The 16436-nt window shown below is 40.5% G+C and overlaps 1 protein-coding gene across 1 annotated transcript in view; it reads left to right on the forward strand.

Annotated features, from left to right (window-relative positions):
- Nucleotides 1-16436, forward strand: part of si:dkeyp-14d3.1 (transmembrane protein 132C) — a 145016-nt gene that overhangs the window by 119463 nt on the left and 9117 nt on the right. Inside the window, exons 5-7 of the mRNA XM_030737571.1 lie at nt 2208-2351; nt 10164-10372; nt 15958-16231. Coding sequence (XP_030593431.1) covers nt 2208-2351; nt 10164-10372; nt 15958-16231 — 627 coding nt within the window. The remainder of the gene's footprint in view (nt 1-2207; nt 2352-10163; nt 10373-15957; nt 16232-16436) is intronic.

The raw sequence follows: 16436 nt of genomic DNA on the forward strand, positions 1-16436 counted from the left end.
TCCTGATAAAACATTGTTTGTCATGGGTTCTCTTAGGCCGTGTTATTCTTGTAACAGCAGATCATAAATGGTAATAATTTAAAAGATAACATTGTGTCTTCAGCAATACTGACTTTCTACAAGATGTGAAAATTTGTTAGATTTGTAATCTTATTCGGTACAAAGGAAGCTCACCTAATGACACAGCATAGAAACTAATTATGTTATAGCATATCTTATCTCCTGTTCAGCCAATTTTACATGAAATGCAAAATATATTTGTTGCTATCAAAGGCTGCTGTTTTCGCACGCTATGATGTGAAGAGGGTCTTTAGAAAAATCTTTGCATACTAAACATAGCACAAGTGTTATAAATAGTACATTTGGCACCCGATAATATTCTAAAATTAAAGACTATTGAAATAAAACTGACACCAAACTACTGTTAATGGGCCTTTATGGGATTCACCTTTGGAATATCTAGCATCTCAAAGACTAACCTGGCTGTACTGCAGTAAGAACATTTTTTCTGGCTTCACAGGCCCGTATTTCGCTGTGTCTTCATTCACACTATTTTAACCTGCTGATGTTCACCACTGGCCTCTATTATGTGTTTAATTGCGCTGTCTGTGTCAGAGTGTGTGGACCACTGATGCATCACCGGTGGGATCCCGCTGTGGCTTATTACTGCCAGGCTTTGCTCTCTTCTGCTCTCAACCCGCTGGGTCATATCCAGCTGCTGTAATCTAACATTAGCCCCCACTTTCACCAGGTCCCCACCATTTACCCCATCATATATTATAGATGACCCTCTGAAAATGGAGGAATCCCAGCAGACGTGGAATTAATTTACAGCATTCCTCAGTTTTAAGGGGGATTGAATCAAAGTCAGTGGCACAGCAAGAGTGGGGTTTATATTGCTATATAACACTGTCACAGTCTATAAAATTGTAATGAAATGCCATTTGAAGATTAAGTGTTTTTTGTGAGTCACTTGTATCTCCTGGCTTAGCTAATAATCATTTCACTCCAAAGCTGAATGGTGTTACAAATGACCATTTGTAAGCTCAGAAACATGTGGGGAAGTCTTTGGATAGCGAGTGCACGGATCTTGTGTCCTTCCCTGGTGACTGTGGAATACATATGAATATGGACAGGAAGTCAGACGCTGTAGATTGGTCATGTCTGTGCCTGTCAGGTTTAGCAATAAAACTCTAAACAAATGTGACATTTAATTCAACAGGCATCACTCCAGAGGAAGATTTCTCTGTTAAAAGGAAGAAAAAAAATAGCAGCAAAATGTCTTCAGTGCTGGAAAAGCTTCAATACAGTGGTGACAGAAAAGATGCCTTGGGCTTCTCGCCTATTGAAATCAAGGAAATCGGAGCTTTTGTAAGACTGCGCCAGTAGCAGAATGAAAACATCTTGAAAATAGACTTTTGTCATGCTTTAAAATTAGCTGAAGTCACTTCAGTTCACCAGTAGCAGTATATGCTTGCTGTACAGTATAACTATTAAAAAGTACACGTTGACCTTAGTAGCAGCTATTTACTGTGGCGCTCAGGGTTCCACAGCAATTTGTATAATTGAAGTCCAATTTCTTTGGGCTGAATAGGCAGAAGGGACAATCCAATGTGCTTTGGTGACTTCAGAGAGAAAAAGTTAACTCAGACTTATCTTAATTGGTCCCGATTATCTTCTGTGACAATACTAGTGTGTGTGTGTGTGTGTGTGTGTGTGTGTGTGTGTGTGTGTGTGTGTGTGTGTGTGTGTGTGTGTGTGTGTGTCTGTAATGAAAGGTTAAGATTTCTGTTCAGAGTAATGAAGCTGTGCCAGTGAACTTAAAGGACCAGGGCTGTCTGATCACTGAGGTCATTTACTGAAACAATCTCCACTGCAGCCCAGGGGCAAATTATAGCATTTGGTGCTTTTTTCACATGGAGCCTAGTTAAGTGGGATTGGCCAGTAAGTGCCAATTTATACATAATGGGACTGACTAGTGTTGGCAGGTCAAATTTCACCTTGACTTTTATGAAATACATTATAGATAAGGTGAGATAAGATAAGATAATAAGCTCCCCATCAGTTATTTATCGAGAATTGATTAACCGAGTGGCGCGCAAAGCCTCTTTAAATCATTGTCAATACCACTTGCCTCTCTGAGCTCTTACTGGATGTCTCCAGCTGTTATTTTCACTTTGATCTCTGTCTTCCTTTTTTGTCTTTAGGACTGTGAGATTTTGAACACTGCTGTACTGACTGGAAAGACAGTGGCTGTCCCTGTAAAGGTGGTGACTGTTGGAACTGATGCCTCTGTTACTGATGTCTCTGAAGCAGTGACGTGTCGCTCAACAGACGAAGATGTGGTCAAGGTCAGTAAGATCATCTTCTGAAAGGGGGGGGCGAAAAAAAACCTTTGCAGTCTCTGCTCTCATATGAACACCCTGCCATCAAATGCTTCTGTTGATGTTTCAAAGACTGACATTTCTTTTACATGTTACAATATTGTGCAGTACCAAGGTGATGCCCTGTGCAAAAATGTCTTTAGAAATATGGCACAGTACAAGAATGTAAAGCATTTTATTTCTTAAGTAATATTTTGTACGTGTAGATTTTCCTGCAGGATACATTTAAATGGTCAATTTGCAAATGCAAAACCCATCAAAATATAATTGCATATATTAAACACTATGCAGGTAGAAAGTGTTCAAATTAGATCACAGGAGCCTCTGTGTTTAGCACATTTAGCACACACACACACACACGCATCCTGCAGAAAATATAAACAAACACTGGAAAACAACATGAAAGAATGTGTTTGATATGCGTTGACTACTGGCAAGTTTTTCTTTATACAGCCCCTTTTAAACCTGCGGCATGAGAAAGGAAAAAAAAAAACAGTTCCTTACAGCGCTGTAAACTTGAGCTTCGGTAACAGTGGCTTTGCTATGCAAACAAAGGAAGTCACTCTCACACAGGATCCTTAAGACTCAATGCAAACGCAAAGAATAAAACTATCAAATCAGTCAGCACCCCCCATGGCTCATTTGGATGAGCCATGTATAGAAGGCTTGGCCCTGCCTGCAGTGTCTTGGTTAGATTCTGCCCGAGGCCCTTTGCTGTGCGTCATCTCCCCTTTAATTTTCCTGCTGTCTTTTCTGCCTTTACCGGCTCGATCCAAAAAAAGCCCCGCAATGAAAAAAATCTTGTAAAAATCGGAGCGCATTCCAGCTTGCCTTAATTGTTCATTTTATAATGTCTGATCTGTGAGTGATGGATAGTTAAGTGTCTTCTGGAGAACAGTTAGGTGGACGAGGATGTTTAGGATGTTAAACCTGCAGTTTAGATCTCCAGGTATTTATCCTGCATACTTAACTGCTGCTCACTCGGCAAAGTTCATTCTAATCATGGCCTGTGATCATATATTTAAAGGTGACAAATTTTGACCTGGAGAATTAAGATTAAATAAACACAGAGTGACATTAAAACTGAATAATGAATCACTTTTCACATTAAATGATGCATCCACTCACTCATGGCCTCCTAATTACAGTAAATTATAAAGAAATACCTCCGGTCACATGCTTTTACTTTAAAGCTCTTTGGGGATTTGCCCTGTTTACACTAATTTTCTCTGACAAGTAGGAAGAAATAAGGCTATGCCTGTGCTATCATGCACAGCCTTTTCTGGATTAACATGTTGACAGTTGAGTTTAGGGCTGGTGCATAGCTCACAATAAGGGCAGCATATGTATATTTACTGTGTGTAACTCTATGGAAGGCCAGTATGCATCCATGTAGCAGTGGTTTTGAAACTGTTTGTGGCCAAAGCACGCTACACTGTAAACCCGGATAAGTTGAATCTGCTTAAAAAAACCAAGGTAACTCGTTGCCTTAAATTTTTTAAGTAATGAAACAGTTCATTTAACTCAGCCTGTTAAGTAAGCACTACTCCATTTCCAATTGAACTAAATTGTATGTTCTAATTGACCAAACTTATCTTTTATAGTTTTTTTGATCGATCAATTTCCCCTATCCTTTTCATGGTTGTGTGGGGGGTGGAGCCTATCCCAGCTGACAAGGCAGTAAGATGCAGGGTACACCTCGTACAGGTCACCAGCCTGTTACAGGGCTGACACAGACAACCATTCACACCTGTGGGCAATTTAGAGAGCCCAATTAACCTAACCCCAGTAACTGCATGTCTTCAGATTGTGGGAGGAAACCCACACAGACACAGGGAGAACATACAAACGCCACACAGCAAGAGTCCCAGGCTAAGGTGGAATTGAACCCAGACTATCAGATAGCTATTCTAGCTGTGAGGCAGCAGTGCTAACCACCACACCACCATGCTGCCCAGTAACACAACTATTTTTTACAGTGTTGAACTGTGTCTGTTTAAATTTGGTAAATAAACATGATAAAACTCAGCCCTGCTGAATGCTTGTACATTAACATTTACAAATAATAATACAATTTAAAAAAACTATACGAGAGAGCGTTGTGAACAAAAACACCAAATGTCAACTATTCCAAACAGCGAGAGGTCTGGGCCAAGCTGGAATTGAACCCAGACCTTCAAGATGGTGTTCTACCTGTGAGGTAGCACTGCTAACCATCATGCCACCATGCAGATGTGCATTACTCCGGTCTGTTAAAACTGGTATAAACTAGATTTTTAGCAGGTGCAAAACTTGATGATATTAAGTTGTTTGAACTCAAACACATGATTACAATAAGATAGACCATCAAAAAATACAGTCTACTCAGCATTAACAAGTAATGTTCACATTCTATTTTAAGTAATATGAAGTCAGTATTTTTAAGTGGAATCAAAATCTGGGTTTACAGTATAGAGGGCAAACTCTTCTGTTGGTTTTATTGTCAGATTGAAGCAATTTGGATATCCCATTTGTGACTTTTTCGTTTTCTTTCCAGACTGTCATCATCACTATCAGGCACGTTCACACAGTCCTAAAAAAACTGTCTCGCTACCTCTGGCTCAGATCCAGCACTCGTCTGAAGAAGCCAAGTTTCTTTCAGAAGGCATTATTTGGTTTCCAGGTGCCCCTTTAGCACCATTTAGCACCGTGTTAGTTGACATCTACGGTCCAGCCAAAGTCATAGGAGTGGTAGCTTTTAAAAATACTGCTGATTGACAAGTTCTTCTTTCTTCAGGTGGTGGGTTGTCTGCACTGGCCTTTGATGTGGCCATTTTCATAAATATCACCCCCGGGCAACTGTGCAAGCTCACTGGATTTCGCCTCTGACAAATATTTTTAAGGGTATATAAATTGCCTCTGTGTAAAGAAAGTATTGATACAGCAAATTAGCAATTCATTCATAACATGCATAACTTGGAGCCCTCTTTTCCCACATTCTGGCACTAAAGTATTTCTTGTTTCAGAACTGACCTCTGTGTTCTTGCTAGAAAAGACGTGCAGTAATTCGGTAGCTCGTACAAATAAAAGAATAGCTGAAATGGTAGCATCAGCCGCAGCAGTACACGCACATTCATCACATTGCTGGGAAATCATGAAGGTTGTGTTATGAGTGAGCTCCTACAGCTCCGGCTATCATGGAGGATAGTTGTTAGAAACCTTGTTATATACAAACTCTTTCCTTGCACTGAAGTGAGCGCTGATTCTTATGCAGAGAAGTCAGAGCAGCTTAATTGGTTCTGTCAAACTGGCTCTGTGTACAAGCCACAGAGAGACTCATCCTACCTTCATGCTTCCTACTCCCATCGCTCATATCTACCTTGGATTGTGTCTGTCTGGTGAGTAGTTAATTTCCTGGGCTAGATCCAGAGACAGCCTTAATGTTCTCTGTAAGTATTCTCCCGTTAGCTGCCTAATGTGTCTGATTAATGTGGCAGTGGATCCTCCTGGACGTTTATGATACTTTGTAAAGAAGAATGATGGAGAGTGTGTAACTCACAGAGGCAGTTCCACCCTCAGTGTGGCACAATGCATACCCAGTGGTGAGGATGGAGGAGGGGTTAAAGGGACTGCTGATTAAGTGGCAATGTCCACTTATGTTGCAATATTGATTTAAGTCTATTCTGGCCAATAAGAGTGCACAACAGGACGGTTTAAGAGTGTCTGTGTAATGGGCTGGGACAGCGCAGTGTCAGCTGCCATGTTTTCCATAATTGTTTCTCCTTAGATTACTGGAGGGGGGGTCAAAATGCTAGCAGGCAGTTACAGTAATTCCCCTGTCATTAAAAATACTGTAGTAGAGCTGTATATTAATAAATACCAGTTGTTTACAAACTCTTGTTATTTAAAACCTAATTTTTATGGCAAAAGGTAAGACTGATAGCATCTCCTTCACTGTTCATTTGTTTAGCTACTGCAGTAGCAGTGAGCTTTGCATGCTGTTCAGTCAGGCATTGCAATCCAGTGCTCATGCAGCTAAGTTGCTTCGCATCAACTAAGTAAAGTCAGAGATGAAGAGGCTGTCAAAAGCACTTCAGTCTCAGCAAACTGAGTGCAGTGAGAGAAAAAGAGGCTAACAATGAGGGCTGATAAAGAGCTGGGACTCCTCTGACATCTTTATCTTTTCAAACAGACTCTCACATTGGGAGTCCTGAGTCCAATGTGCTCCATGAATGACTGTAACCAGGGGAGGGATGCTGCACTTGTAAAAAATGTTTAAAAGCTTCTTTAAGCTACTCTGTCACATGTTTTGTTGCACTGTATTAAAAGGTACCACTTTGTCTGTTCTCTGTTTTTAGTGTAATAACACAGAGGAAATATCCATTGATCCCATATGTGTCCACTTGAAAATGCAAGGCTTGTGCAGTCCTTAACAGAAGTTCTCTGATGGTTAGATGTAGCCTTGAAGGATGCCCTGCAGCGTGCTTTTCATCTTTCTCACGGGAGCTTTCAGAGTTTCTTCGTCTCTGGTCATAAAGTCCACTGCCTTTGACAGCTCACTGTTGTGTGGGAGAACTTTTTTTTTTTTTTTTTTTTTTTTTTTTTTAAGAAATTTAAGAATAGCTGGTGTAAAAACAAATGTTCACAGTCAAACAGTCAGACATGAAAATACAATTTGCAAAGTAATTTTTTTTTTTAAATTATAAAATTATAATTTGAAGTGAGAAGAAAAAATAGCAAAAATAGCAAAGAGCATTGCCTTGTTAGGAAAAACAAGGCGTGTTCTGAACCAGAAATCACTGCATATTTTATACTGTTAAGTGGTGTTATCTTACTTCAATTATTGTGTGGAAATATGGGGTAACACATACAAAAGCACACTATAGTCACTATACATTACAAAAAAGAGTAAAAAAGATAGTTAATAATGTCGGATATCTGGAGTATACAAATGCTTTATTTTTAAGGTCAAACATGTTGAAATTTATTGATCTGGTAAAATTTAAAACTGGTCAAATACTATACAAAGCAAAAAATAATATGTTATAAGAAAGCATTTAAAAAATGTTCACAGACAGAGAAGGGGGTAATGAACTGAGGAAAGAGCTAAGTTTAAAAAAATATATAAAGTAGGGACAACAATATAAAGCATGTGCATAGCAGTGTGTGGAGTGAATTTGTGGAACAATTTAGAAGAGAAACTGAAAACATGTACCAATATAAATCAGTTTAAAAATTTATATAAAATAACACTTATAATGCGCTATATGAATGAGGTAGAGTGTTAAATATTTATATGGATGTACTGTATAAAATGCATGTGTGTGAGTGTGTGTGTGTGTGTACATATTATGTATATATGTATATTTCTGACTGTATAATTACATCAGAAATATAGGATGAGCAAGTTAGGGGTAGGAATTAATAAGCATCTGCTTCCTCTTACTCCTATTCGAACAGAAAAACAAAGCCACATTGCACGTGAACTTGTTTTTATGTGTATTAACTTACCTGTTCAAAATAAAGATTTTGATTGATTGATTGATTGATTGATTGATTGATTGATTGATTCTCCTTGAATTAAATGGAAATTCAATATATTTTATTTGAAATTACTATGTAATCCCAGTTAACACAGGGACCACTGTTACCTTCACCTTCCACATCCTCTCTAGCTCTTCTCTCAGCCCTTGGTATTTATTGAGCCTCTTGTGTACCTCCGTCTTGATGTTGCCATCACTTGGTATGCGTATCACTACAGCTTTCTTCCTCTTCTTGTCCAACACTAGGATCCAGACTTAAGAGCAAGTTGGAACCTCCCAGTGTTGAATTTAGTAGTATGGCTTAGCAGCTCCACCCAAAATAAGATCTTTTATTTAAATTTTTTAGGTCCCTTTCGAGGTTCTTTCCTTGTGCAGCTCTGGACTCTTTTCAGTGCTGTTACTTTCAGATTGCCCTGTGAGTTTTGACTACTTCCACTTGTGAATTTATGACACGTGCTGCAGTGCAGAAGTGATTTTTGGGGGTGTAGGACACCTCACCTGTGATGATCCCCGTCACGAAGGTTTTTGCTCAGTCTTACACTGATGTTTTCTGCACTAATGCATATCTGCAAGGAGTCAGAAGGATAAGCGGTGGAGCAGTGGGGAAGGAGGTGACCTCAAAGAGAAAAGCAGCTTAATTCAGATCAGTTAAGGATTTGGGGGAGCTTTCTGAACCTTGTCTAAACTCGTATCATAATCAGTACTTTTATGTGGTCTCGTTGACAAAATAATCACCTTGCTGCATCGGTGACCTTCTGTCAAACTCTGGAAAACAAAGCAAAAAGAAAGGAAAGAACTCACCCAGAGGTTTGAACAAATGCACACATATGGACTACAAATATGTCCAAAATTTGTTTTACTTCCTTACAAAATTTGATAAATTACCACAATAGAGTTGAAGGTATGTATTTTCTTACACAAAAAAAAATTGTGTAGCAAAATCTTTTTCAAACAATACTACACATTTCATTTAAAAGCAGACTTTTCTTTTTTGTGTGTTCATGTTATTGCATCAAATTGTTCTTTCAGTTCTTTCCTGACTGAAGCAGTTTGTTTATATCCATACGTCAACATGAATGGAATAAAAAAAAAAAAACATAAAAAAAAAATTTACTGGAAGGTTTCTCATGAGGTTGTTTTGATGTTCTGTTGTTTTGATCAAGCCCACACCAAGTGGAGCTACTTGCAATCCACATACCAGTTCTTGAGGAATGCCAGCCTGCAAGCTCACTGGTGCAGACTGCAAAAATCGATGCAGCAAATCTCCAAATATCTGCTTTTCCTTATCCAAAACAGCCACATTTAGTTTCCACGGTACCACACAAACTCCACAGCTAGCGTCATGCTCAAGGCGAAGTAACTAGAATACATTCTGCCACACATGTTTTTTTTTTTTTCTTCTTGGTCTCAGGGGATATCCTGCCACAGCTTCATGATAAATGGTTGTTTATGGTTTTATCTCACTGTAGAGAAATAACTTGGAAGAACAAAAAGAAGGAAAAAAAAAAAAAGATATTTCCCCAGACCGTCTAATTCCATCTGGTACCAACTATGGTAGCCTGTTTTATGATGAGATTAATATGTATGATTGACAAAGTGCCAAGAATTTTTTTTTTAATGTGTATCTATATTCAAAGTATACTAATTAATTACCTCTTAAGTGCTCAGTGTGTGTGTGTGTGTGTGTGTGTGTGTGTGTGTGTGTGTGTGTGTGTGTGTGTGTGTGTGTTAAAGCCTTCTAATCAATAATCAAGGAATATCTTTAAAAAAGGCTAAAAAAAAAAAAAAAGCAGCAGTGACTTCTATCTTTCAATAGCACAAAATTGTCTCACTCACTCAATTTACAAAACCAGTAGCTTTAACTTTGGTCATTTTATCAGGAGACAGTTGCTCTCATCTTACTAGTGTCCATCTGCTGGCTCTCCTTTTAGCTGTAGGCTGAACAATAATAAAACGGCGGACCACGCTGTGCTTTCCCTCAGGTTCAAAGATGTCCTCGCTGTCCTCCTCCCTCTTCTCCTGAGAGTCGAGCAGATCGAGGACCTTTCATCTTGTTCAAAGTAGTTACAGGAATACTACATCAGTGGAGTGCTCAGAAGTGTAAAGCCTTATAATCAACTCGCAGTGCCAGGGCCAACATGATACTCTGTACAGTATATTGCACTGTGTAATTCACTCTGTAGTCATCTGGTGCAGCTGTCAGAAGAGCTCAACTTAAATGCTGTCTTTTTTAATCCTTCCCCCTCCTCGCATGCAGGTGTCTGACAGGTGTGACTACGTTTTTGTGAACGGCAAGGAGATGAAGGGCAAGGTGAAGATGATGGTGAACTTCACCCATGGATACCTAAGTGCTCAGCTGGAGCTCAACGTGTGGATCCCTCGTCTCCCCCTCCAGATTGAGGTGTCAGACACAGAGCTGAGCCAGATCAAAGGGTGGAGGGTGCCAATACTGGCCACCAGTCAGAGGTACAGTAGCGTGTGGATCTGTAAATAAAGGGGCTTTGCGACTGTGTATTCTGCTCTCTTATTCACCATTTCTCTGGATTTCTCTCAGGAAGACACTTGTTCTACTAATTGGATGGAATATGAGTGGAACTTTATAATTAACAATTTCATTTTCTCACTTTTTTGTGTGCGTCATTGCTTGTGCTGTGTGATTCAGGCATAATTTGCAGTTATCCAAGGAAGAACACCAAGGTTACATCACAACTTTTAATTGAAGTTGTTGAGTTTAACAAATAAATTAGTCTCTTGTTCACTTTTTTTGCAGCAGCACTAGTTTTAGGAAAGTAAGGAATCGCCTTTCTCCTGGGTGATGTATTTGATTTCAGTAATGGCAAAGATAGGATAATGATGTGACATGTGACAAACACCACTCCACCTGTCTCTTCCTGACTTCTGTCCTACTGACAGGTCTTGGCTAATAACAAAATGGCTGACCTGTGCATTACAGCTTGTCATTACGACTGGTGTAGGGTGGCCTGCCATTGCGCTTCGTGCTTGTCAGTTGGAAAGGACATTATTAGAGCTGTCTGGAGGTCAGACTTCTCCCCTGGGGCCTCATCACTAGCAGCACCTCTGCTAACGCCGCTGCGCAGTGCTACTCTGCAACTGTTGAAATCCATCAATTGATGGAGCAGTTATCAGCTACCTACAGTAATTACTTCAGGAAAAGCGTTAAAGTTGGACTTCAAGTCATCCCACGCACCAGTGTGGCAACTCTAATTATCCCTGCTCCCCTCTTATTTTGAGTGACAGGATTCAACTAATACCACTGCTTGTCCAGGTTGTTGCCTTTCCAGCTGTGTGCCGCTATGCCTTTATCAGTGGAGACAGCCAAGCTGTGTTGTCACTGTTGACGCCAGCACCAGAGCTTTGTTTCTGCCCATCTTCCACGCGTTTTTGTTTATCAGGGGATAACAGGCGTGACCTTGCAAAGTAGCACTATACCTGTTGATGAGAATGAGCTTTAGTCCACTGTCCATGAGCACACAGAGAAGTAAGCCAATGAGCAACAATAGCAAGCCAAGCTGGTATTTGTGGCCATGCTGGGAGGAAAGAGAGAAATATAAAAAAAATAAAGAGACATTAGGCCTGTTTGTGGGAGAAGTGCAAATGCACTCCTCACACAGTTTTGACTGACACTGACTGCATGGCTCACCTCTTCCCTCCCTAAGCCCTGTCAAAACACAGACAAGATAAGCCTTTGCAGACAGCAAACCTAAGTGTAGGCGTAACGCTCGGGCATGCACCACTCCTTTAACACTTCTCTCAGGATATATATGTTGAGATATTCCTTGTTTAATCAAGTTTACTATTTAATAGTCAAATCTTAGACGGTGTGTGCCAAGTGTTCTCTTCCTGCTGTAAAACAAATAGCTGTACTGACATGCCTACAGAATTCAAATGATTTAAAAAAAAAAAAAAATCGACCTCTGTCTTTTTATATAGAAACAGCACTGCTTTTATAACGACCATCATCGCGTTATTGCAGTGGAAAGTAAAATGCCAACACCAATACAGCACATGATCCACGGGCACAACAAAAATAAGCATGACACACGCATTAATATGCAGCACCTCCTCTGAAGTCAGAGCTGGGCTCGAAAGCGAACGGAGCGGAAAGAAAAATTGCTTTGTGAAGCAGGTTGTTCTCGGCGCTGAGTGTGATTTGTTTATTAGATTAACCTTAGATTAGATTTTGAGATGGTTGCACAAGTATTGGCATATACGATTTACACCAGACCTAAAATGGTTGGGCTTCTCCATCAGCAACTAATAATCACATTTATAAGTGTAACAGTTACAATGTTGGTCCATGTCAGCGCAGCAGAGCTGCTTGTAAATTCATTAGCCGTGGATTTCAAGCGACTGTTTACACTCAAAAACACAAAAGGATTTAACCAACATAATCATTGATGAGAAACTTTCAATTACTGCTTTTAGAAAAATAACATGGTGACTGTTATTACTGGCAGATGGTTCTCCCCAGGAAAGACTGTCTGTCCATCCATCCTCTACAGTATATGAGTTGCAGGGCGGGAGTCTAAGCAGGGGTATTCAGAGCTACTCTCCCAAGCCATTTTCTCCAGCCACTCTCGAGGGATGCTTAGGTGTTCCCCAGCTAAAAGCCAAAGAATATTTTCCCAGCCAAAGAAATATTTTCTATCCAGCCTATCCTGGGTCTGCTCCCTGGTGGCTGGGGGGCATCCTGATCAGATGCCTGAACCACCTCCTTTCAATGCAGAGGAGCAGTCACCCTTCAGAAGAAGCTCATTTCTTCTGCTTTTTTAAATTAACTTGGTCTTTCAGATGCTACTAATTACACAGTTCTCTCTTCAACACAATGGACCAGTACAGCATCAGTGTCACTGTAGATGCTGAACCACTCTGTATGTTAATCTGCTGCTCCGCTCTTCCCTCACCCTTAAATAAAAAGACCCTGAAGGACCTGAGCTTCTACACTTGAAGCAGCAACTCATACCTAATCTGCAGAAGGCAAACCATTCCTTTCAGGGATAGAACCATGACCTCTGACTCGGAGGTAATGCTTTACACTTGACTTCCAACAGCCCCACTGGTCAGGTGTGCTTAGCAATGGGACACCAGTGGTTGTGCTGCAGTAAGGCCAAAAGCCTTATGGCCAGAGCTCCATGCAGCCACCTCTTCAATGGTCTGCCCAGCATCACTGCCCCCCCCCCCCCCCCCCCCCCCCCCCCGCCACCTGATCCGACTCACCACCTGGTGGTGATCAGTTGAGAGCTCAGCTCCTCTCCTCACCCAAGAGTCCAAGACATACACACGTAAAGCTGATCATACAATTTACAAAATCGATCCTCGAACCACCGCCTAATTAGACTTAGCTGGTGCCACAGACATCCAGTAACAGAACACTACTCAGATTCAAAGCATGCCCCCCCCCTGGTTTTCAATGCCATGGGCTAATGCCAGACACATCCAGTGTTGTCACTGAGCCCTTCCCCAGACTTAGCACTGTGGTTGGCATGATGTGCTTGAACCAGACAAGGTTTTCTTACCATTTCCATGTTTTACTTTTCTTATTTTTTTTAACCATACTTAGTCTAAGCTGTCACCTGGAGCCAGTTTACCTTAGGACACCTATCCCAGCTGTCACTGGGAGAATGGCAGGGTGTACCCTGGACAGGTCACCGGTCTTTCACCAGTGTTGCAGTCATTACATATTATTTGTAACTTTTTTTTTAAAGTAATGCATTATGTTACTTATGTACACAACTCCTTGAATTACTTTTGCATTACCACATAACATGGCCTGAAATGCACTGTCGCATAATCACCAGTTAACAATATAGACCCTGAGATACAGTCCCACACACTGACACAAATCCCGATCCTAATGAGGACGCAGATGCGATCTTTCTTTTCACGTTTCAGTATGAACACAAAGCCAACAACACAAAGAAAAGTTGAAAACCAGCTCAAAGAGACTTTAAAGAGATCTCCACTCTGATTCTGCTGTAGAAACATGTACCAGTAGGAATGGAGGTTTCAGTGCTACAAGCCTTATTGCTCATCGCTGCCTTTGTTACCTGTTGAAGGTCAGGCTCTGGCTGCTGGGCTGGGGTCAGCATACGCTCACTCTGGATTCTTCACTAGCTTTGTGTTAGCATGCTGTCTGTGCTGATGCTTGCAAAGGGTATAATACAGTTGTTTCTGTCCTAAATGCTGTTTGCACTTTGCCATCACGCTCTTGTCCTTTTGTGCAATAAAAATAAAAGTAGCGTCTACATCTCCACTCTTCATAAGCTGCAGACCGCTCCACCGTGTTCTTCCTCCCTGCACACAAACTAAAAGACTGTCACACAAGTGCAGTGAGAAAAAGGCACGTCTGATGCTTTTTTCTTTCAATCTGCCCATCATGCACATAATTGAAGATCCTTGGCAACACAATGACACAACTATAACTCTAATGTGATTACTGAAGTTGGCACAGTTGTGTGTTATGTTACTGTGTAAACAAAAAAAACACAGTGTGATTACGTGTTACTTACACTTTACTATACTATACACTTTGTATACCCAGCACTGTCTTTCACAGGGCACATTATGGTTAAAAGAAAAAAAACATTCATTTGTATTTGGACCACAAAATCCAGTCGAATTGCAGAGGGACTTTTCAGGAGTGTGCGCTGTGACTCGGCTGGATCCTTTGTGATGATGCCACAAATTGTTTTCTTTCGGTGTTACAATATCGACTGCGCAATAATTTCTCTGATAAAGGCGGTCATTCACTTGCGAATATGAAATCAGTCCCGCCAGCAAAGCTTTTAAGCCCTTAACTTCAAATCTCTCTCTAGCCTTGGCTTTCCTCTAGAGAATGCGGCTGACATCTTTATTCCCACAGCTTCGCATGCAGTCCGATTTCTCGGGGGATTCAGACAGAAAGAGACAAGCGGAGCGGATAATCACAAGAAAAAGAGTTTAAGAGATTAATTTCTTTTTTTTTTTTCTCCCCTTTATCATGATTGCAACCTTTACTAGAGTGTATGTGTGTGGCAGAGACAATGGAACGAATGAAGATGATTAGATGAAAAGGAAGGCGCAAGTCTATAGTAGAATATAAGATTAGTAGTTGTGTTGACAAAGTGCTTTTTTTGTTTGCGAGAATCCCAAATGTGCCCCAGTGTAAGACTAAAGAGCTGCAACAGCATTTATTTCCACAGATTAACCATTCAAACATTGCTTTGTCAACATTCCAGGCTGATTGTTTTTTTTTTTAAAGCAAAATTGGGGGGAAAAAGCATATAGTTATAAGTAAACTCTAATGATATTGCAGCTGTATTGTAACCATTTAAACGTAGTTTGTCACACTCAAAGCAAATTTCCTAGTGAGAGATAGCTGTGCCTCCGCTGGCTGATTTGTTACTGAAAGTAATAAAATTAGATTTGCCAGCAACAGAGCGATCTGGGAGGCTATTAAGTAAAGCCGTAAGGAGGTGTATGCACACTCACAATCCAGACTGGGTGCTCCAAAATAGTCAAGGAGAGACATTTAGAAAGAGAAATGATGGCCATTCACTGGATTGATCCCACTCTTACTGGTTTAATCAACAGCATTGCATCATAGCTTGAGCTTTGGCGGGTAAGCGTGGCTGTATGAGTTACGCCCATCTGTGTGTTTGTTGTTTACTTCAGTTTAGAACGCTGCTGAAAATACCACAATCAATACATCAGTGCAAAATGAGTGTAGATACTGATAATCACAAAGAGAACAAGAGCATTTTGTTGTTTAAATTTCATAATTAGCACCAGATACAAAGGCAGCCAATTAGCAACATATATTTCTTGTCAGTGCATTTTGGATGTAGGTACAGTTCTGCAAGAAATCCCTAGCCAGCTTCAAATTTCATGGCAGCTTATCCAATATTTTATTTTATGTTTTTGTTTGTGAAATGACTGCTGTCTCTAAAGGCATGCCACTGTCACTGCTAAGAAGAGAGATTCTTTCCAGTTTGCACATCAGACTGTTGTTTATTTTTTATTTTACTGGTTTCCTTTTTTTAAAAAAATAGGTCCACACGGGACAGCGAGGATGAAGACGAGGAAGACAGACGAGGGCGAAGCTGCACTCTGCAGTACCAGCATGCCATGGTCAAAGTCCTGACTCATTTTATAGCCGAGTCAGCTGATCCTCGAGGTCAGACCAGCTTCATGCTCGGCACCGATTGGCAGGTGGACATTACAGACCTTGTGTGGGACTTTCTCAAAGTAGAGGATGCACAGATTGCACAGCTGCTGGACAAGAAGATACTGGTGGGGCTCGACGTAGGCATGACCACCATCCAGGTATATTATGGGTTGCCTTTAAAGTGCCACTATATACAGAAAATCATGTAACATTAAGAAATTTTAGAGTATAGCTAAAGAACAATTATGTTATAACAAAAATTGTTACGGTTGTTGTCTTAATTTAGTTTAGTTAATTTAGTAATAGTAATAACAAAAGCAGCATGATTGCTAAAATTCAGTTTGCTGCAGCAAGCATGAACAT

This window comes from Archocentrus centrarchus, chromosome 9 (genome assembly GCF_007364275.1).
Source record: "Archocentrus centrarchus isolate MPI-CPG fArcCen1 chromosome 9, fArcCen1, whole genome shotgun sequence".
In the NCBI taxonomy this organism is placed as follows: Eukaryota; Metazoa; Chordata; class Actinopteri; order Cichliformes; family Cichlidae; genus Archocentrus; species Archocentrus centrarchus.